Source organism: Cephus cinctus, unplaced genomic scaffold (genome assembly GCF_000341935.2).
Source record: "Cephus cinctus unplaced genomic scaffold, Ccin1 Ccin1_scaffold1125, whole genome shotgun sequence".
Classification (NCBI taxonomy): Eukaryota; Metazoa; Arthropoda; class Insecta; order Hymenoptera; family Cephidae; genus Cephus; species Cephus cinctus.
The window spans coordinates 1-23,797 of record NW_014333630.1 but is presented as its reverse complement, the minus strand read 5'-3'; the positions used below and the strand labels follow the sequence as shown (position 1 = coordinate 23,797).

The following is a 23,797-nucleotide window of genomic DNA, read 5'->3' as shown; positions in this document are numbered from 1 at the left end:
TGGATTCTATTTGCACTGACTTTCCCCCTTCGTATCCTACAACGTTCGTCTGACACATTTTGCTGTTTCGCTCTTCCTTAAACAGATACTCAACCGTCCTGTTTTCATTGGGACACCCTGTATATATATTATTTACAATATTATATATATATATAAATATTTAAACAAATAATTATTCTCAATTTGCCGCGAAGAAAAGATAGTCAACGCATAAGAAAATTTCCCATTGACAATGTTTTTTCTACAAAGGTAATGTGTAGTAGATCGAAAACTATTACCTTTGTAAAAAAAATTATTGACAGTAGGAAATTTTGATGTGGAAATTCTAGATTTATTTTCACAGTATTATCGTATCATGTTATAGAAATTCAATCCAACAATAAAACTAACAGACGGAATAAGCGAATGAATCATGAAAATTTCCAATATTTCAAAAAAGTTTTCGTGTACACAGTCCAGCCGTCGGATTAGTTTACTTACCCGTATGATAAGCGAATGGTAGTCTGTTGTAGCGTGTATTGGCTTCGATCGAACTGGCAATCGGAACTGTGTCGTTGTACAGTGTGTAAGCATTTGCATTTTCATAACAGAATTGTTGCTGTTGGTAAAAATGGCCACGTCTCGCGTACGGCTGAACGTAATTACAACAATCCATTTTCTTGGCTTTGAAAACCGTCTTAATTTTGTGTTTCTTTTATTTTTCTTGCACTATCTTCTTTTTTTATAGTTCACCTTGCAACGTTCAAAGTAATATTCTTCTTGCACATGCGCCGAATACCATCAGCACTTGGGAATTTAATCCATCAAAAAATGCAAATTTCTATTATTTCCTTTATTCATTATTTGGATGTTACTTGTATTTCTTTATGACCTTTTCATTTTGTAAAATTTTTAGTTTACTTATTGATTATCACAATTTTTACGTTACAGTGGACCACCGTTATTTGGGATATTATTATTACACTTTTTGATAGTAGTTTTGGTTCATTTTTTTTTTTTAACACTAATGGAAAACATTTGATACGTTGATATTTTTATTTGACTTATGGCACGTGTCTTTTTTCTTTATTCTTTATTCTTTTTGTCGCAGATTAAAATTTTTAGTTTCTTTCTTTTTCAAACGTTAGTGACAGTTCAATGCTTTAACATTGTTTGATATTCTCGTTGTTGAGGAACAGTAAAGTATTTTTTTAATTTTTGATCATTTCCAGTACGAAGGAAGGAATATATTATATATGTAAATCCATCTATTTTGAAATATTCTTTCAAATTTACAAATCCACAACAAATTATGCTATGAAAATCTATTTTTGTACTTGTAGGAATATTTTCGTAAAATTGTACTCATCTCGTTATCAAATTCAATTTCAAACTTTCAAGGAAGAAATAGACACGTGATCGTCACTCACTACAATTGTATAATAATTCGCGAACAGTTGGAATAATTTATTATGTGTATATTCTCATATTCGTATATAACTTTTATTATAATACTATTTACTTGCTTACTGAACTACATAATTCAATTCTTGCAACACTGGGCTTATAATTACATATAATATTGCAAGTGGAAAATGTAACATCACGTTATCCAGACAAAAACAGGAAAACAATATCAATTGGTCAACGGCTGATCGATATTATAAAACAATACCGATCGTTCTAATATCCTTCAATTAATTAACACATTACACTTTCATGATCACGTTGCACTTTGTTGTTAGAAATAAAAATTTCCAGGTCTTTTTTATTACATATGAAACAATTAGAACACAACCATTTGATATTATTAACAAAAATTCATACTAATTCATAACATTCAGGTTGGTTGTATTTTCGAACTTTATTAATTTTAAGTGTCCAGTAAAATAAGCCAAGAAAGTTCTTCAACAAATATTCCACTGCCAAGGTGTTTTAAGATTTCTTCAAAAGCTATCGATGGTCTATCAAGTTATTACTCGACCAAATTGTGTCAATCGTACACGGAAGATATGAATTCTTGTAACCCTTGGAAAACTATCACATTTCGAAGATGGAGAAATAATTTTGTATAATAATCACCATGATGTATAACCCTGGCATAATAATAATAATAAAAGGCTTCGAAAAATCAATGCAGTCTTTTTCAAAGAATCTGACTTACTTTTAAATACATTTTTCTCAAATAACACGGTACAAGTCAACCAGCGCCGATTGCACTTTTATCCCCAACTGTTTCCAGTCCAATGCCTAAGATATAATGGCATCCAACACCAGGATAGATACCAATCAATCCCCATTTCATAACTTGTTCAGTTCTCCTTGTCGACACACTTCTTAAACAATTCACCATTGAACTTATGTAGAATTCACTAAAAATCTAATACGCAATACATTATACATTATTTATACAGATATTAATCTAATCTCTTGAATACAAAAATTTATCCAATCCCTATATCAACAAATATTAACGTCGCGATTAATTCATACTAAATTAACATTAAATCAATCAAACTATCCCAGTTAATCACTCGCGTAATTACCACAATTGAAATTACAAAATCATTTACGATAAAGCTCTAAACTCTACCAAAGGGCAACCCTTCAACAAGAATATATAATTTATATTTTTAGTAACACTGTCATAGGAAAACTCATTCTTAACGAGTCACTTGAATTTAATCTCGTATCTCATATATTCAATGATAATCAAGTCAACGATCTGGCAACACCGTTTCACTCATGTCAGGGCGGTAAGTAATATACGCAATTTCCCGCGAATCACCAAATGGATCAACCCTGCATTTGATACTCCACTTGCGCTGCGAAGTCGGGCATAAACTACGGCAGCGCCGCCATACTGAAAGCTTTTGTAGACTAGGCAGATCATAATATGGCCGCGCATGCGCAAACAAATTGTGCACTTGAGTTCATGAGAGGAGCAAGGAAAGCGAAAATCTCTGAATCAGTGTTAGTATCAACAACAGACGATACAATCCTATTCTACACAAGTACGCAAAAGACCAGGTCCCATCATAAGACTGTTAATAAATCTGCGCATTTAGCAAATGTGATGACTAGCTAACAAACATAGCTAATGGATCAAATTTTACAATTTTACTGGTGAATGCACTCTATGATAACCTGGTCAGGGTTATGATACACTGTTTCATCATTTTTCTTCTTCGATGAAATTATCCAGCAACTGCTGTTTGTGTCTATGAAATTTCGACATTGAATGCCCTGCTGTGTCAGTTTATTAGAATTTTACTATTACTTTTAATTTTACAACTGAACTCTATGAGTATTCACCATGTACGTTTGAACAAGTATATCCAATTAAAGTCTAGTCGAAATGGGTAGAAGGATGACTTTTTCAATATGAAATATGCTGCTATAGAAATAAAAACCTAACTGCGTATGATATGACTGTGACTATTAAATATATACAACGAATTACTATATCTCAGATGTCATGATATATTTTATATGAAAATAATAAAATTTTTGTTATATCGATATTTTGTAATATATTTATACACAGAGAGAATTTTTCATTAAAAATTACCGTGAAACTCACGGTAACCACGGGACATCATGGCATTTCATAACATATTACCTATATATATAAAAACAATTCACAAAAACATCCTAAAAAGGAAGCATAATATGTCAGCTTTTATTGAAGTGTACGGTAAAATTTTTCAAACTTAAAAATATTTAGTGTAAGATTATAGCTTTTACCTTGTTGAATTTAAAAAGTCATCTAGAGAGGCCAAATTATCTCGTGCGCTACATTCAATTTTACCGTAGAGTGCACTATACTTTTCATACCTTCGAAGTCAACCACAAAAAACATTGACATTGTGAAACGGAGTAAAAATTGCAAGTAACAACATTTACTGTGCTACTATAAAATTTATTTGTAGCCACTAAAAATATCGTATGTTATAAGCAATAAGTAATGAAATAGTAACGATGTCCCACGGTTACTGGTTTCTACAGTAAATTTGATCAGGAATTTCATAGGAAAAATTAACGAAAAATTCTCTCCGTGTATGGGCTAAATGCAGAAATATTCTGAAAAACTTGTGTGTAATTTGGTAACTTTTATGTACGATTTCATAATTTATGAACTCGAACGGTTATGAAGATTCAAATTTCCTTTGTGATCAGCTGACTGCATACTTCACTGAATGGTTAAAGTGAATGCATGAAAGCAATGATATAGAATTTGACACAATGTTTGCTCCTACAAGAGATTTTATTATGAAATATTAGATTCTATTAGACTATAGATTAAATTAGACATGTGGATGTTTGATTATAAAGATTTACAAAAATTTATGTGCTTATTATATAGTGCATTATTTATGCATTCGTAAATGTTCCATACCTACACGGAAAAAAGAGGCTTTAGTTTCGGGCAAAAGATGCCTGAAATCTGAGTATTGAGTACACATAAAGATTATGGCGATAAGTCACATACAGATACACATTAATAGTCATACCTAATCCATATATTGGTATATTCCTGGATTGTTATAATAGACTATGATATTTCATGATGTACAGCGAAACTCGATTTTTCTGACAATCATTACATATTCATCAATAGATATATACATATATCATATACTCTAATCATAGATGCTCATCAAGCATTATATTACTGCATTACGCGCCAACGAACTGCCACAGACTGGTGGACAAGCTGTCCTAGGGTCCTCTGTGACGCTTAACGTCTTAAGGAAAATTGTCTACAGAAAAAGCTACTATATGTATCATGTACAGTATTATCTACCTTCGGAGTTCGATAACCAATATAACTAATAACAACTAAACACCCAATCCTCCAAAAGCCTTCCTTTCATAAAATATACCTATTCTCTGTGTGCTACCCAACAAACCAAATCAATGACGAACGATGGTATCTAACAAAAATATAATTGCATATTTAATGAATAAGATCTCCACTTGGAACCAAACAGATCCAATCAACAACTTTATGTTTAAATATACAATGTCGATATAGAGCGATGCCAATGCTACTCTGCTGTCCATTTTATATAGAACGTATCTAACCTAGGTGCAAGCAAGCTAACCAAGGTATTTCAAAGGAAAGACAAGGCCCAGACATGGCCACGAATCGACCAGAATAACCGAGGTATAGACCTATAGGTTGAGTTAGCTGGATAGGTGTATGGCTGGCATCAGGCTGGCAGGTACTACCGATGAGTATGTGGCCACGCGTGGATACGTGAACTGATGTGTGCGCTAGAGTCGTGTCGCAATCAATACCTGGTTTCCGACCTCCATCACTCACCCGGCCACCTCGGCGAGAATACTCACCACCACCCTAACTCCACACGACTTTAACCTAACTCTTCTAACCTATCTGTTCCCTAGATGTACTATCCACCCTCGATCACACGAGTAGGATACTTTGTGGCTTTGCCTTCAATCTTCGTAGTAGTCTTTGAAACCTTAGGAAAATTTTTCCTTATGAGACAATATTAATTGTACTACACAAAAATTTCAGTAGACGTTTCTAAAATGCGTTTTATATGTTGTGATGTCAAGTAAATCAACTGAATTAATTAATGCAATAAATCTCAAGCATTTTTATATTGTTTTAATCGAGAAAAAACAAGGAATGTACGCTGGTTTTATTAACAGTGACTTCCTTTGTGAATTTATATTGATATAAATAATTAAATTGTGACATTAATCAGGCTTGTTGAAATATTTTATGAAAGTTCGTTAATATTTGTTTAAAGTTTTCAGTTTTGTATTATACTAACGGCACTTCGTTATTTGTTACAGTTTATATATTTTCATTGATTTTTGCGTAATTTAGTTGAGATTTATATTTTAGATGTTTATATATTGCCAGCCGAAGAGTACAATGTGTTTTATTTAACAGATTGAATAAAATTAAATACTTATCAACTACCAAATCACTTAATCTTTAGAAGATCAGTGGGAATTCTTTTAAAGTCTTAAAGAATCGAAATAGGAAAGAGTTTTCCATGTTAGGGGATACGCCATAATTGAGACGTTATAACGTCTTCCAGCTCTCCAACGGTTGAATATATTCTAAAGCAGGAATAGAATATATTTCAGTGTAAAATCTAGCACAGTTATTTTTTGTAATACAAATTTTATGCAAAGTTATCTGTTATTTATTATAGATTTCATTGTTTTCAATTTGTGAAAAAAATACTTTACTCATGGATTAATTGTTTGTTCCAAACCAAATAATGTGATAAACCAAACAAACATGAAATCGTTATGCATTCGACTTCACCTTCGAACGATTTACTAAATGACTTTTAAAAATGTCATCTGTCACAGCCATTGTGACTCCAGACCGTTAATCGCATAAGAACATGAATTTTTATAGAATAAATAGAATTTCGACTAAAATATTAACTACCCTTATGGTAGTATGGTAGCATTATGCTAGAAAGTTGACGCTACATTTTTTAATGTCTAATCGAAAGAGCTCAATCAGCTGCGTCTGCTGGCTCAAAACAAAATTTGTTTACCGTCTAGTTAAAGAGATATTAATTAATAAAGTTGAGAAAAATTAAGATAGTGGGGGGAAATAGTTGCATTTAGTCAGATGTCCGTAATTTTCGCAAAAGTTAGCAAGTTAGGGTCGACATCCTGACAGGATACTTTCCTGCAAATCCATTAGCAAGTTACATTTATAGCATTAGAATATATTTTCAGATAGCTTGATATCTGAGGCGTTTACTGTAAAAAAATGAACATCATTTATCGTATACTTATTGAGAAATTACTGTTAATCGAAATGCATGCGGCAGCTGTCTTTCTTTTTCGCGTGTTCTTTTCCATGCCCGTAAACGTTAGAGAAAAAAATGATGGTGCAGATTAGGCCGTCCAGTAAGCATTATGATTTATTTATCAGCATAATTATTATTTCCTAGTATTAAATTCACAGTTTTAATATATTTTTCTATTTGTTTTAAGAAATTTAACAAATTATATATGTATATCTATATTGCACACGGTTGGTATAGTCGTAGTTGGAGGATCGGTAGAGTTTACCCTATGGAGTACATTTTCAATTGCTTACTACTTCCGACGAACGATCGCATGCTATCGATAAAGTAGTAATGGGAACTCAGATACGCTCCCCACCACTAGTGAGTGTTTATAAGCAATGGACAACGTCGGGAGGATGTTCACAATGGCCTGTTTAGGGTCTAACCTTTCGAAAATTTACCCGGGATCGGCCAGTTTCTTGCACCCTATATCGTTGATGGTCATAAGACTGGCTGTACAGAACGAATTGTTACCTATGGTGAATAGAAACTTAAATCCACAATTAGAAATTATTACGAAAACTAATAAAACTGAACTTCTACTTACGATGCTGTGAACTTGATTATGAATTAAGAATGTACGTGATTGTTGAATGAGGATAGACGTTGGTTTAGGACTTAAAGGAATTGATAACAGAGAATTATACGACAAGTTGAGTTCGGGTAAGAACAAATTTAACATTATATTTCAATTCAAATGTAAAATAAGATAACTTACGTTTAATAAAATAAATTGTTAATATGATATTCAATTGTTGAATTCGAATTCGGAAACGGCGACAAAAGATTAAAAAGATTTAAAGAATTAGAAATTGAATATAGAGTTTGAACTTAGATATTTTTTTGAGTTGAATTTTTAGAGAGCGATTTATTATGTCATCTGACTGAACCTTTTTGACTTCTGACTCCTGACTGGACTTTATGACTGCTGACCCGTAACTGATCAGGGATCGAACTGTACTTTAACCAAGATGATTTGCGACTACGTGGTGATTTCTGATTTGCAGTTGACCTATGGCTAATTATTAAGCCCGGTCACTGGGCGGAGTTTAGTTTCCATATCTTCATCTCCTGTTCGTCTTTTGTAGCCCCTTCCTTTCACAATAGTATTTGGGCCACCCTAAGAGCGCGCGATTACTGTTTTGTTTATACCATAATTTCTTCAGGAAGCATATCCTAGCCTTGGCTGTCACAGAAGTGTGAAGCACAACTGTCGATATGTTTATGTACGGTAGGCGATGGGTTAGAATGATACTTAGTAAGCTGATTTTTAAGTTATTACTGTTATAAGTATGTTGGATGATGATGGTCAATGAATAGCAAAGACTGAATACATTTTACTAGAGATACTTAATAGGTTGCACTAAACAAAATAATGGTAAAAAGCATAAAGTGTCATTGAAGTTTCTCCTCTAGACGTAACAGTACTATTGCTAACAGAATTGGAACGAACGATTTCTTATACAAATGTGAGTGGAATGGTATTAGCTTGAAAGTAAAATGTTAAAGGACAATTCTGTAGAAAATGTAATTCTCTACAAGAATGGTAGTGCAAAGTCCGTAGAGAGAACTAGTCTGTTACATACGAAAATTAATTTTTAAATCTTTAATTAGCGTTGAATATTAGTTCAAAATAATTAAAATTACATTTCTAAATGGTAGGTAATTCAATTCTCTGCAGAATTGTAATAAAAACTGGTAAACAATAACAAATAATAATCGTAAAATATGCGAACTCGATGAACTCTCCAAGTGGAACCAGTAGTCTTAAAAATAAATCATTGGACTTTTATGATCTACGTCAATATAGTTTCCGAATAAACGTCGAAAAATAACATGAAAAAAATTAACAAGATTATGGTAATGATTTCTTCGAAAAATTGTTATTCATTTTTGTTTCTAAAATTCGTACGAAAATTTTGCCATTAATTTCCAAGATTCACCCGAAATATTATATTCATTTGGATACCAAAACTACAACTAATTAATTTTTAAAACATCTGGTTCTATCAGAAGAGTGGTTACCGATTAGTTATCAACTTTGTTGGACGGCGTTATCACCTTCTTGATTATACATGCATTGAAATACATACTTAGATATGGGATCTGAATACGTACGCACATAGCGAATAGTAGAACATAAGTAAATCCGATTAATTATGGATATACAGAGTATTTCAAAATTCTTGCACACAAACTTTGTAATAATATTTTTGAATTCAAAATAGTCCACGAGTTGGGAGATAAAAATTTGATCCGATAATTAATTTTCTGGATATAAATGTTTAAAATGAATCAAGATAAGACATTGCGCTCGCTCTGGATCCAGGGATAAGTCTGGCAGAAGTGTTACTGATATGCGACCCAATACGGCTACAGATCTATTTATTAATGAATATAATTGCACATAGACTGAACTCCTTGATTCTCGTTATGACATGGAAAGTTATTGAGGTCTTCTACTAAAAATTGTTTTCCAGCTGCATGTGGACCCCACCGCATCCGCATTCAGTCGCATATAATCGTATATGGCAACAGATTGCTCAAACCTTAATTTTCACACAAGGTTTTTCTTCAGCTCGTACGAGTTAGGCGGGTTTGAGCCAATGCCGTTTATTAGAAATTTTAGTTGAGGTATTAGGCGGGAGAAATAAAAATGAGGTTTTGTGTTCGAAGTAATGAAACCAAAGAATTTACTTTCCTAAACGGTATACAGAGATTATTAATCGAGGTTCAATCTGAAGATGCTGAATATTAGTAATTATAAAAAAAACATTAAAGCTGCGTGCAAAAATATAAATGAGTTGATTTTAGAAAAAGGGTCAAGATAACGAGATGCAGAAACCTATTAGATACCACTAATTGCGTAGCGAGATAAATATTATTATATTAGCTCCAAGTATGTAGTTCAAACGAGTGGAGTTAAGATCTTGTAGATAGATTCGGGTAACAGAATCGTGTCATGGAACAGTATCTGGTTTCCAGAATATGTTATAATATAAATTGTGATCAAAAGGGTTGATTCAGATTGCATAAAAGTTGCGCCAGTAAGCAAGCAATACCTGGTATTCCAGCATATGGACACCGGGTTAATTTAAAAGATGGATTAATGGTCATGCTAGTGAGCAAATCCTAATAGTTTAGAATATGGTCAAAGGGTCGACGAGAAGAATTAGAGATTGTACGATTGATAATTGAAAATTAATAATAATAATAATAATAATAATAATAATAATAATAATAATAATGTTAATAGCATGTATCGACGAAAGCGATACAACTGTAGCGTTCCACTCTAAATGCACTGAAAAGAAGTTGAGAAAGGTCAGTTTGCCAATTTACTCCGCGCGATTTGCGTGTGTTATGAAAAGTAGTATCTTTACAAAGTAATAGCTAAGGGGTCGGTTTGCTCATTTATAAATGCTATGGACAAGCTAAGCGCTAATGGCAGAATGCCTGCAATCTGAACTTGGTGCCGTTTACCATATATACCCTGGAATTGTGAACGTAACGGCCTGAAGGGTCTGAAAATCATACGCGTCACGATGCCTATTTAATATTATTGTTTCTAATTTTCTAACAATTGGCAAAATCTTTTACAAAAACATGTACTGTAGCCACTGTCAGTAAAGTCGGTTCATTATTTCAATATGTTTTTTAACAGTTTGCAAACAATACAATCGTTAGCAAACCCCACGTGACTTCTAATAAGATCACGGAAAATCGTGCTAAAATAAAAATATTAAATATATTTCAGTGCAAAACCATGCACATGCATAGTGTGTAACCAAATTTTTATATAAAACCATGTGTGGAATGCTAGAGAGTTCGTTGTTTTCGATCTATAAAAAAAAACACATGAAATTTGTGGTCAGACTATAACTAGTTATTATTAAAAAATGTTTATTTAATTTTTAAGCAGTTATCCGTTATTGCTATTGGCTAATACAATTTAGTATTGTATTGCATATTATTTACTTAAGAAGCAAATTCGAAAATGTCATATACAGGGTTAGTCAGTAGAAACGCACCAGCAGAAGTTGGCCGCAAGTGGCTGACACGGCAATGTGGCCTCTTCAAAAAATGACATCTGACTGTGACCGATTCCCATAAGCGCAAACTGACAGTTCGCATAGCAATAAAGTTTTCGAAATATTTCAATAGTTAGGTTACTGAAATAATTAATTAATATTGTAATGACAAAATGTTATGTCAGTTAAGATTTATTTTCGCAACAGATTTTGTTCCTGCACTTTTTTTGCTATATAAACATTTCAATTAATTGATTTTTAAATTAATTGCAGCATTGTATTCCACAATTGCAGTTGTAATCATTACTCGGAAATATCAAAATTGTGAATATTTTAAACTTTACATTATTTTAATTGTAATCTGTTGTGAAAATAAATCTTAACTGATATTACATTTTGTCATTACAATATTAATTAATTATTTCAGTAACCTAACTATTGAAATATTTCGAAAACTTTATTGCTATGCGAACTGTCAGTTTGCGCTTATGGGAATCGGTCACAGTCACATGTAATTTTTTGAAGAGGCCACATTGCCGTGTCGGTCACTTGTGGCCAACTTCTGCTGGTGCGTTTCTCCTGACTAACCCTGTATGCAGTACTACAAATTGATAGCCACGTCGAACTTTCTTTACCCTCTGGTCTACAGCATTTATTGTCACCACGTTGAAGTACACCCGGGTCACTTGTGACCCAGAAAGTTATATCCTATATAAAGATGGTTCAAATTTTTTATTTTCATGTTATATATAATCAAATAAAATCGTCAGAATTTCCACTAAAAGAATATGTAAGTTGTAACATGATATGTTTATCCCAGAAAAAGTCACTAGAAAAAAAAAAGTCAAGAAGACGTGCAAAATGACCTTTTTGGTTTATTTAATGATATTTCTATTATTTTTCATGTAATTAAAAAAAATCTGTGTGTTTCGTAATCTGAAAACTTCACTGTACACGACTATATAAACGGGTTTTATTGGCTTTCAAAAAAGTATATTTATTTTAAAATATGAAACAGGACTGTGACGAAAATTTAAAAATGTCTATTTTTGACTGATATTTCTCTAAGAATTTTTTTAACATATAATGGGTGTAACAGAAAGTTACTGTGTAAGGTGCGGAAAAATAACCCGTAAAAAAAAATTACAAGTTAGAAGATATTTCAATAAGCGAAAATGGTTAAAAACGAGACAAACGCATTTTCTTACAAGATTTATATGCATTTAATGATAACAAATTCTATTAAACGTAAACTTTCAAAACTATAAAAAATTAAATAAATTTTTGAAACATTTAACGCAGACAGCAAGACGGTGATTAGAGCATATCGGCACCATACATACAATGCATACTTTAGAAGTTTTATTATCGGATGTGTAAACATTTCAGTAGTGCAGCTCTTCAAGTTTTTTTGCAAAGCGATATTCGTTATTCGCGAACAAAGGTGAGGTTCTAGCAAAGCATTAACCAATGTCAGCAAGAACTGATGGTGAGTGAGTGGCTCTTTAACATAACTAAAATTATACAACACAGAACCATTCACAGCAGATTGATCTAACATACCGTACAAGACGCAAAGGTAGGTTTTTCGTGCAGTCGTATACCGATAACAAAATTGATCAAGCAAATCTGTTCCACCTTTTGTTTCTCCTTCTGTGTCCAGAATGGCAATAGGTTAATTTACCAGTTTCGTTATTGATTGTGGAATTGAAATTTCAACTTTTTTTCTGCACCTGGGTCATAGGTGACCCAAAAAAGCAGACCACAATACCAGTCAGGTAGGCTTTATTTTTCCCCTTATGTTCAGTATAGTGCCTCCTTCCCTCGAACCTGTCTTTCAGCGGGAATATTACTTATAGGGTGCACTTGGGTCACTGATAACCCAGATGTCGATCAGAGAATTAATGATTAAAAGAGACTTTAACGTCTGTGGAAAAATCATAACAAAGAAATTATTTAATATACATTTATAATTCTCTGAAGGCATAAAACTTTTAGTATAATAATTTTTACGAATTTCCTTAGTTCCTTTATGTAAATCATAGTATGCTCAGATAAAATTACAGAACTGCTTGTTATACGTCTGTGAAGTATATCCCCCAAAAAACACTTACGTGTAAAAAACTACGCCAAGTACAGGATTGCTGTGAATTCCTCTAACAAAAAGTATTGATATCATATTATTGAGGCCAAGTACATAAGTCACTACATGTTTTCCTATTATATGATCTAGCACTGGCCCATCATTTTAATTATATTTTCAATATTTCCTATAACGTTTTCGCTACTTTTTTATGTTACTACTGCTTCCCGTATTTAATTACGATTTAATGGTGATTTAATAATTAATAAAACTTAAGGTGATTCCTTATCGAGTACTACTTGGCGGCTCCGTGCATTTCTTGATATAAATTTGGTACAAAACCAGTACCAATTTCCTATAGAAAGCATATTAACAATAACTCGTCAAAAATAAACACGGTAAAAGCTTAATAACAAACATACAGCATTAGAATACTATGACCACGTGCAAAGTAAGTACTTTGGAATTCCTGGCACGGACCCATCAAGTAGTACTCGATAAGGAATCACCTAAAGTTTTATTAATTATTAAATCACCATTAAACCATAATTAAATACGGGAAGCAGCAGTAACATAAAAGAGTAGCGAAAACGTTATAGGAAATATTGAAAATATAATTAAAATAATGGGCCAGTGCTAGATCATATAATAGGAAAACATGTAATGACTTATGTACTTGGCCTCAATAATATGATATCAATACATTTTGTTAGAGGAATTCACAGCAATCCTGTACTTGGCGTAGTTTTTTACACGTAAGTGTTTTTTGGAGGATATCACAAGTTTTTGTTGCTCAATAGGATATATGAAAAAAGTTTTAAACACTGAAATCTGCATTGTTAAACAAATATAAAATATAAATACATTGCAATGTCACTAATCACATAAATATATTGCGTTGTCGAAAATGTTAAAAGCCATATAAATATAATTTATAAATTGATTTTTCTTAGAAACACAAAAATATATATAAATTTGAAAGGAAAATATATTGTTAAATGTAAAATGAAATTCATTTAGAAAGAAGTTGAGTCATTTAGGAATCTTCGTAAGCTTTCTACCGTGATAATCATAGACGTCACACCAAAAGATTACCATGAGGAAAGAAGATTTCCTCCTCATTTGCACGCTTACAATCAGTTACACATTTAGTTCAAACCAAAAATCAAAGTAAATTTTTCTTCAAAATATATATTTTTCATTTAATTTGTTTTTATGAAATCTGCGGTTGAATGTTTAATAGATAAAAATAAAATTAATCTTTGAATTTTGTATGAAAATTTTTATCAAAACTCACATGTGATTAGTTTCTAATAATTAATAATATTTACTGGAATGAAGGGTAAATATACTTGAACTAAAAGAGTATTATAGATATAATATTTGTAAAGTCCTCATTCGATATCTTAAGGCAATCACTCAACTAATCTAGTGCGATACAATATATTGTAGTATTAATTATTCTAAATTTTTGTTTTCTATTTCAACAAGAACATAATAAATATTAGAATATATATTTTATAACAAATATGATACTGTTACTATCTGATAAATTCAAGTCTCTTTGTTGCACTTAATGGTATTGGCAATTGTGTATAGTGTTTTAATTAGAAATTTCAGTTGTAAAGTATCATACATATTACCAGATGAATGACATATTAAATATATTTGCCTAGTTATTGTTTGTAGAAATATTATACGAATAACAGTTTTTATATTGAAGTGAAGCAAGTAATTTATTGAAACATGAATATACTAATGCAAAATAATTTATTGGAAATTATATTACACTATAACTCAAATATGTATCAATTTATTAATTTAAAATTATGTTACATGTTGTAACATAAAATTTTATATGCATATTACATTGAATCAAATGAATAGTCAACAAAGTAACATGTTCGAAGACTATAAATATTTGAAAATTACATTTTGATTACGCTAAACATATTATTTGTTCATTCATCTAAAAGATTGTACTTTATTATGTAATTCCAAATTATATTTACATAAACTTTCATTTCTTCTCTTTTCCTTTTTATAAATATTCTTCATTGCCTATTATTATTTTTTTTCATCTAATTTTTATTTACATATAAATCAGCTTTTCGTATTTCAAATTGCTAAAGATAATTCGAAGTTATTTTATATTTTGAGACGTAATCAATGAAATTTTGTATTGGCTATACCATTGGTTGCTTGTACTTGACACAAGTCTCAACTACATGTTCTAATCAGTGCCATCTGTTATCTAAAAAAGTAGTTGGAGGTACGAAGACGACGACAATGACTGAACTGAATTAAAATCATCTCCTTTGCTATTTCAATATATGCCTTGATCTCGTACAGCAATTGTATAGATCTTGGTGCCGATCGATTCAGAACGGGAAACCTAAACACAGAAAACTATGCAGAGGGACACTTGAACACACTGAACTTCCACATCTAACACCTAGGTACAAGAAACTACGAAGAGTAACACCTGAACACCCTGGATATCCGATATCTAAATACAAGAAACTACGGAGAGGAACAACTGAACACTCTGAACTTTCACATTTAACACCTATAAAATCATCTCGCTCGCCATTTCAATACGCCCTGATCTCGTACACTAATCGTATTGAACTTGGTGGCAATCGCTTCAGAACCTTCAATTCCTATAGTGAATGTATCAATAACTTTTCCTCATATATAGCGGGTCATAAGATATTTTGTTCCAAACACAGGTATAAGGAGTTGACTCGAGTAAAGAGTCTCGGCGCGCTGCGCCCTGTACAGCCGGTTGCCTGTACTTGGCGCGAGACTCGACCGAGTCTCTTGATCTCTAAAAATATATTTTATACTATATGAATCTTATGATAAATACCATATGTATGTACATGTCGAATGAGTTAGCATTTATAATACTGTTTATGCCCTGTTATAGGTATAGAACATACACAGGGTAATTTAAGACAAACACACAAGTTAACGTGTTTGATTTTTATGGTGACACCATCATATGTGATGATATATTTGTCATAAATAATTCTGTATACGGATGACATACTGGAAAATATAATTCACTTTCAGACTAAACAACTCATTCGCATTTTTTTTACGGCTTCATTATATATGTTTTAAGTACAAATCACTAAAATGAACAAATCTATGAAGAAATAAATATGCAACAATGCATAAGGATATCAAATGAACAAAAATTGTCATACCTGGATATTTTCGTTTGTGTTCAGCATCGACCTCGCGCGCCAATGTGAAATATTCCTCCTTTACATCCTTCGCCATATTTTTCCAGAGTATACCCAACCTATTTTACAACAAAATTAATTATTAATTCGGGATTTTCTGTAATTTCCGTCATAAAGGTCATCATAACAATTGCTATTACACGTCCTATTTATATTATTGTTGCACAAATTCTATATTAAAGTACATATACGTGTATAAAACGATGTTATCAATGTTTAGCTCAACAATTTTAATTTTCGATATTTCGCTTGAGTTAAAGCAGTAACACGAATAGAACAATCTACATTAATAAAACCCAGTCCGAAACGATCATACGTTACAACTTTTGCAAGCACTTGATTGAATTGCGTAATAAATAAATTAGCTAACAAAGACAATAGAACCTGAAAATGATTCTGCACTTCACTTAATTACGACTTTAATTCTCAGAATGTAATTGTAAGAAGTTCAAAAAATTAATATCATTACGTTTTGTATCCATTCAATTGAGTAGGTTGAAAAAGAAAAATTTGACTATTAATACAAAACACAGCTAAAATATAAAAATTATACAACAATAATAGCAAGAACAAAAGTATATTGACGTTGATTATTTTAGAAAGTACGTATGTTGATTATTTTTTAGCGAAGCTAATTTTGTTTTCTAACCTAACACTTATGTCCTTGTTGGACTCCCGTGGATTTTCAACAGCAAGCTTTTTTCTCCATACATTTGCAAAAAGCATGAATGCATTTGCAGGTCTAGGAATTTTTTGTTTTGCAGGACCAAGACTACTCTTTCTCGTAACCTCCAAAAATGTATCTGTTACGCACGGAGCTTCTTGCAACTGTATATCCCGTTGGACATTCAGCTGCGATTTTTGTTGATGCTCTGATTTTGGTCGAATGCAAATGTGTCTTTTTCGCGTAGACGTTGATGTCATTATATTTTCGTTGCTCAGTATTTCAATTAATTGACTAGTGGAATGAGACAAAACTTCCCCTCGCACATTTACATTCAAATTTGCACCTGTAATTTGGTTAACGACATTTAAAAAATGCCATAAAGAAAATTTTTATTATTGTTTTCTCGACCAAATATTTTTTATTTTAATAAGATAGTATATTTTATATATCAAAAATTGGCTTTGGCTAATAAGTATGCATTAAAATATGAATGCTTGTAAACAGTGTATGAATAAATAATGTACAATTGGGGCAGCGTACCTTCTTGTACGAATGTCGATATGTGATTGCCTTTCTTCATATTTTCGCTTTCTTCTCAAAAACTTGATGCAACGAATAGCTTTGCTGATGAATTGTTACAAAGTTTAAACAATTGTAATAGTGCGGTAGAATATAATTTAATATTTATCAATGATACTATCTCACGTAACTCCAGGCAACATTTTGTTGTTGAAGGGCGCGTTGTTGAAAACATATGAACGCCAGTCGCAGCCATCTCAGTTTTCAACGTTATCAACATTAGCTTCAACCTTTTTTCTCTTTGAAAAAAATGTTCACAGGTCCATAGGAAATGGGCGTAATAGTTATTTTATTTTCATTTATTATTACATTGGATACTGCATTTCTTAAAGTAATAAAAAATACATTATCAATGCTTTCTTGAAGTTAGACAAATATGTTGCAACATGTCTGATATATATATACGAAAAATTATAATCCTTATGAACTATATTAATTAAAAATAGATTTCAAAGTAAAATAAAAGATGTACAATGATTAATTATACTATAGTAATAAAAAAGGTGTCTTGAAAATTAAAAAAGAAAATAACGTATTTTTGTTTGTTTCATTACACTCTTGTGTGTATAGCCCAGTGTTGAAATATGTAGATTCGAATGGACATAGAAAAAATGGCTTGTGGTGACAGATGTCAAAGCAAAAATTATGGAATAGATTATTATGGTGTTTTATCGTTGAAAAGAGACTGCCAAGATGTAGACATCAAAAAAGCGTAAGTCCATTAAACTATAACCCGTATCCCAAACATTTGTTAACAAACTTTTTTTATTTATTCAATGTACTACGATTGCTAGTAACCTGATTTTCCAATTAATATTAAACGTTAAGAATCTCGAATTACCACTAGGTTTACGAGACGCGTCTTTTTGACGCATTTTGAATTTCGCAAGAATATATATATAATCGAATATATATCTGAAAAATGCGTGGAATAAATGTACTGTTGTATTATAATGTTAAACATTATAAGTTAATAGTGTCTAATTATGTTGTTTTTAAATAAAATAAGTTTTTTTTAAGTAAATGATCGGTTCCATTCACGCATGAATTTGACGCGTAGCAGTAGAAATAGGTATGTCAGAAATGTTCGTAAACCTAGTGTTAAAGATGCTCAATAAAACGTAAATAAAATTGTTCAATTTTTCCTCCAAAATTGATAACAGAGAAATCATTGTGTTAGCTTATTTTTATTAAAAAATGTTGAAGATTCATTAGAAAGAATTTTTGAAGAAAATCATATGAGATTTAACATTTTTTATTTGGAATTACACATAATACAAAAATATAAACCTCGCGAAAGTTTACTTATATTTCTTTACTTTAACTATCCTGATTGTTATTAATTTTTACGTTCTATATTGAGGAAACATTGTTTTCTTCTCAAATTCAACTTTCAGTTTTCACATTTACACTAATTTTTTTTATTCTGTCACTCATCCCGTAGAAAAACTTCCTACTGCCAATAGTTTTTTGCCAAGGTAACGAATGATTATCCACTTATTTCCGTTGATATACCACATATTACCCTTGCAAAAATCCCATCGACAATAAAAAACTTTCCTACGGGGTGTCTGGGAATTAAAGCCAAAGAAACTTTTTGAAGTGATAGATATATCCTAAATTTTAATTCTGAATTAATTAATAATATAATATATTAAATATTTATAACTTAAATATAATTAATTCATAAAAATATTATTTTTCAATTAGCTTTCATCCGAATGCAAGGTGAATTAAAATTAACTGTAGTTTACATTGAACTATTGAATTTACAGATTTCGTAGATGGGCCATCCAATATAATCCTGAAAGACAAAAAGACAATAGTTTTAACGTGCTTTTCTCTTTAATTGCTGAAGCTTATGAAATACTTTCGGATCCTTTAAAAAGAACTGTTTATGACCAATACGGTGAAAATGGTTTAAAAAAAGGAGTTCCTGGTCCGGAAAACTACATTGAGCCTTATATATTTCATGGTGAACCATTAAGAACATACAGGTATGTTTCAGGCGAATTCGATAATTAGTTTCTAATTTACCTTAAAAGTCATAAGAAGGTAAAGCCCCCCGCCGAAAGCTATTTTACACGTTGATAGAAAAATAATAACGTATAGTATATGAATGTGTAAAATATTTACGAGTAGGGCTAATATTTCTTCTTACAAATATATATTATCTTCATTATCAATGTATCCAAATGTAAATGAATTATAACAAAATGCTGCTGTTGCCTATGAAAACTGAATGCTTATAAAACATTCGTAATTTCTTATTTATACTGTAACGTGGCGTCAGGACGACACATTACAGAAGCCCCGCACCTCCGCGCGCTGCCGACAGCACGGCAGTGCCTCCAGCCTCCATCTCAAAAGAGTTCGTCGGTCCGTGGTTGGGTGGAGGGAACGGGGGAAAGTAGTGGACTGGCGGCGGAGGCACCTTTTGGGTTGAGAGCCCGCATGCAAGGGGTGCTCAACCGCCAGGACGCACTGCTGGTACCCCGGGAACTTTGAACGGGTCCGCAGGGAGGGCGCCGGAGAGGAGATTTGTTTTGATTTTTGACCTGCCGCGAAAAGCGGTAGGTAGGATAAGGGGAGTGTGTCGCGGGGAGTCCGCATGTAAGGACACGGGTGCCCGGCGGAACCGCGAAAAATGAGTCCTTCTTCCGTGCTCGGGCGATAGCGGAGCTATTGGATAATCCGGTACCCCGGGAACTTTGATCGGCTACGGTTTGCGTGTCCGCGGGGAGAGCGCCGGAGAGGAGATTTCTTTTGATTTTTGACCTACCGCGAAGAGCGGTAGGTAGGAGAGGGAGTGTGTCGCGGGGAGTCCGCGTGTAAGGACTCGGGTGTCCAGCGGACCGCGAAAAATGAGTCCTTCTTCCGTGCTCGGGCGATAGCGGAGCTATTGGATAATTGTGGATTGCGATTATCGGGATCTCTCGCAGAGAACCATGGCTCCCGGGTTTTTTTGTATGGTCTAGTGCCAGTGCGTGGCCGAGTGTGTGAAATTCCGAGTGTTGGATGTACACCCCCGTGGAGCCGGGATGCGGCACCACGGGGATAGGCGGAAGGGACACGGCCACCACGATTTGGATTTGGTACGGGACTGATGGGACTGCCAGTTCTCAGTAAGTACCGCGAGGGCGGTCTTATTTAGAGAATATCTTGCGCGAGAAGACAGCCGAGCGGGAGTGGTGCGGGGAAGGGACACGGCCACCACGATTTGGATTTGGTACGGGACTGATGGGACTGCCAGTTCTCAGTAAGTACCGCGAGGGCGGTCTTATTTAGAGAATATCTTGCGCGAGAAGACAGCCGAGCGGGAGTGGTGCGGACGCACGGATGCCTCAGGTGGCTACCGACGTCAGAGGGCACACTCCCGAAGAAGGAAAGGCTCGTCTCCAACGAGACCTGTTAGGATCGCGAATCGCGCCGCGAGGGAATTCGCGAATTCGGTAGGGACACCGACATAGGGACAGGTCTGGGGCAGGCTAGAAATCACGACTCGGAATAATCGTGAGCCGCCGTTGGAGAACACACTGTATGCGACGGGATTTGTATTGTAAAATCCGCTGTTTATTTGATGATAATGAACGGAACGGTATCCTACTCGCTGTTTTTTCATTTTGCGCGCCTATCCATTGACTCCGAAATTCTCTCTCGTCGCCCCCATGTTCCCCTCTACCATTTTCAGTGCTCTGAGGCTGAGCCGCCGGAAAACCTGAAAACGGCCGTGGTGACGGATGGTGGTGCGGGAAAGCCGCACCTGGCGCCCAACAATTAGATCTTCGGATCTTTTCTTTGATTACAGCACGTTGGGAGCAGCCACGGATTATTTGTAGGCGACGCCGATGAACGGTACACGTCACAATACTTATAGAACACTTATAACAATAATGTGACAACATAATATTAGGTGAATGTTTTATATATCTGTTGTGTTTATTGCTACAAAGTATATTTGATATCATGATGACATCTAGAGTCAGTCCATAAGTCAACCGTGAAGTTCAGGGGCACTTTTACATTGAAAATTATAAAATGATGGCCTCTTCAAAACATGTTTTACCTGTAGAGTATACTTGGGGGGTTATTTTAAAACTTGTAGTTATTGAATTTCATATTGTTGAATGTTGCACAATTATTTTATTTTATTCCATGCAATCTGTGTTACAGAGAATTCTTTGGAACTACCAGTCCTTATGCAGATATATTGGACATTCTTGGCAAGCCTTTGCCACTATATAATGTTGGCGGCAGGAAAGGTGTTAAAAAAAAGGATGAATCTGTGATAAAACCTTTACTTTTAACTTTGTCAGAGGTAAGTTTATTTAAATTCATTTATTAGAATTAAAATGAATAGGTACATGTATTAGGCAATCGCTAATTTTTATATATTTAAAATATTCTTCATATAATTAATAAATGCATGATTTTCGGTACACAAATGAATAATTTACCAAACATTAATTCGTATTTATTTCTTCATCGCAGATATTTTTTGGCATTATCAAAAAAATGAAAATTAAAAAATTTGTACTAACGGGAGAAGCCAAACATACAACGGAGGTTCAAGAAAAGATCTTAACGATTCCGATAAAGCCTGGCTTGCCATCGGGTACTGAAATAATATTGCCAGAAGCGGGTGATGAAGGGCCCACAAAAATACCAGGTATTTAATCAATTGTATTTTGAAACGCATTTTTTGACAGTTTGCAAACAATTTAATCTTTAATAAATGACACGTGGTTTCAAAATAAAATTACGGAAACATGGAGTAAAATGGAAACACAAAATATATTTCAATGCAAAATCATACACACAAATACCTTGTACTAAAACTTACATGCGAAACCTCCCATCGTTTGCTAGAGACTTGATTGTTTTTGATCTGTCGAAGACAAAAAAATTGAACAGGAGGACTAATTGTGCATTTGTTATTTATATTTTGGTTTTTATATTCATACAACTGAATAAGAAATGTACTTTTGTATACCCATATACAGGGTGTTCAATATGAAATGCACTGAAGTAGTACCGTTGCATTTCTTGTCAAATTCTAAGGAATATGTGTTTTTGCATTTTTTTATTTTACATATCAAAATTTTGAGATAATCAGCGTTGAAGTTAAAATAATCTGATCAATGAAAATGCGTTTAGATAAAGCGCGGAAAGGAAAGTTTGGCCCAGTACCTGACGATGAGAGGAAGCCCCCAAGGCCTCGTTACACGAGACCAATAATAACATGAAAATCGTAGTGCAAATATTTCAGCAAGCATTTTATAATACTCACGATCTTGTAATAAATTACGACAGATGTTCAAAATGAACACCATTTACATTTAAATATGCTGCTGCACGTTTCAGCATTCTTACTCAAACATTCATGAGCATTCATCCTTCATTAGCTGTGGCGAAGCTTGTCGACAGTCGGGCCTCAAATGTTCCTCATGTTCTTATTTGTGCCGGTAAACGAATTCCTAAAGTCCATTGTCAGTGGAATATATAGTATAATAAAATATTAGTTGTTTCCGATTAATTCTTATAGCAGGCACTGTATGTAATTGTTGCAGATTGGCATGTCGAGATCGGAGCTCGAGCATGTATATAGCATAATCGGTAGTATTCAGGACCACCAAAAAATGTATTACGTTGGTACAACTACTTTGATTAAAGGTACATTCCAAAATCTACTGGCATACTGAGCAAATAATATAGTTGCAGTAACTATATTTCGTCTAAACGATCGGGTTAAATACGATGACATTTATAGTTTTATAGTTATAGAAATCTTTAAAGTTAGTGTAATGTCTACCAAAAAATTGTGGCAATAATAACAAGTATAGTTATTATGAGAACACGGGAAGCGTAACCATGCGATTTATACTATAATTCATATTTATAAGATACATAAATCATATAGAAGTAACATAAAGCTCAAATTGAGGAACACAATATATTTCATATCGGGTATATGGATGTTCCATTGATTTGCTGGAAAGACTTTTCCTCAGCTTTAGAAACCATTTAAATACACATTAAATATATGTATATTACTAGAAGAACGAGAAATATTTTACACATACATTACATGTGAAAACACAAACAATACTTACTTGCAGAAAGAAATAACGCACCTTAGTCATGCTGAGTCTACATTCTCTCGTCTCTAGTAACCAACCTCATCCTCAACCACATGCGAGTAAGTTACAAAACTCGCCATCTAGTCACATTCGATTGAAATATTTATATCATACAGATGTGTATTATTTACTAGTTACGCGTTACTAATTAGACACTATAGATCAAGAGACTCGGTCGAGTCTCGCGCCAAGTACAGGCAACCGGCT

General features: G+C 33.2%; 2 protein-coding genes across 7 annotated transcripts in view; one reads left to right on the top strand and one right to left on the bottom strand.

The window, feature by feature from the left end:
• The window catches only part of LOC107272205, a 48,546-nt gene extending 30,955 nt beyond the window's left edge, over window positions 1–17,591 (bottom strand). For 4 of the 5 annotated variants that reach the window (XM_025089526.1, XM_025089525.1, XM_025089528.1 and 1 more), the window contains exons 1-3: window positions 17,412–17,591; window positions 16,854–17,214; window positions 16,166–16,263 (exon numbers count right to left, since the gene is read on the bottom strand). In XM_025089526.1, coding sequence (XP_024945294.1) covers window positions 16,166–16,263; window positions 16,854–17,214; window positions 17,412–17,451 — 499 coding nt within the window. In that variant the 5' untranslated portion in view covers window positions 17,452–17,591. The remainder of the gene's footprint in view (window positions 1–16,165; window positions 16,264–16,853; window positions 17,215–17,411) is intronic. The other variant, XM_025089530.1, reaches the window with a different exon arrangement.
• On the top strand, window positions 11,541–23,126 carry LOC107272204 (dnaJ homolog subfamily B member 13-like). 2 transcript variants are annotated; one of them, XM_015749119.2, is made up of 6 exons: window positions 11,541–11,657; window positions 18,021–18,162; window positions 19,226–19,447; window positions 21,624–21,768; window positions 21,942–22,119; window positions 23,021–23,126. In XM_015749119.2, exons 2-6 carry the CDS (start codon window positions 18,047–18,049, stop codon window positions 23,056–23,058), a joined length of 699 nt encoding a protein of 232 aa, XP_015604605.2. In that variant the 5' UTR covers window positions 11,541–11,657; window positions 18,021–18,046; the 3' UTR covers window positions 23,059–23,126. The 2 variants fall into 2 exon arrangements, with proteins under 2 accessions (XP_015604605.2, XP_024945299.1); XM_025089531.1 differs by lacking the exon at window positions 11,541–11,657 and adding an exon at window positions 17,665–17,727.
• The last annotated feature ends 671 nt before the right edge of the window (window positions 23,127–23,797 follow it).

Excerpts from the sequence above, each read along its gene's own strand:
- LOC107272204 (XM_015749119.2), top strand. The coding sequence starts at position 18,047 with ATGGACATAGAAAAAATGGCTTGTGGTGACAGATGTCAAAGCAAAAAT. Across the intron at positions 18,163-19,225 it reads GATGTAGACATCAAAAAAGC|ATTTCGTAGATGGGCCATCC; the intron begins GTAAGTCCATTA and ends TTGAATTTACAG. Across the intron at positions 21,769-21,941 it reads TACTTTTAACTTTGTCAGAG|ATATTTTTTGGCATTATCAA; the intron begins GTAAGTTTATTT and ends TCTTCATCGCAG.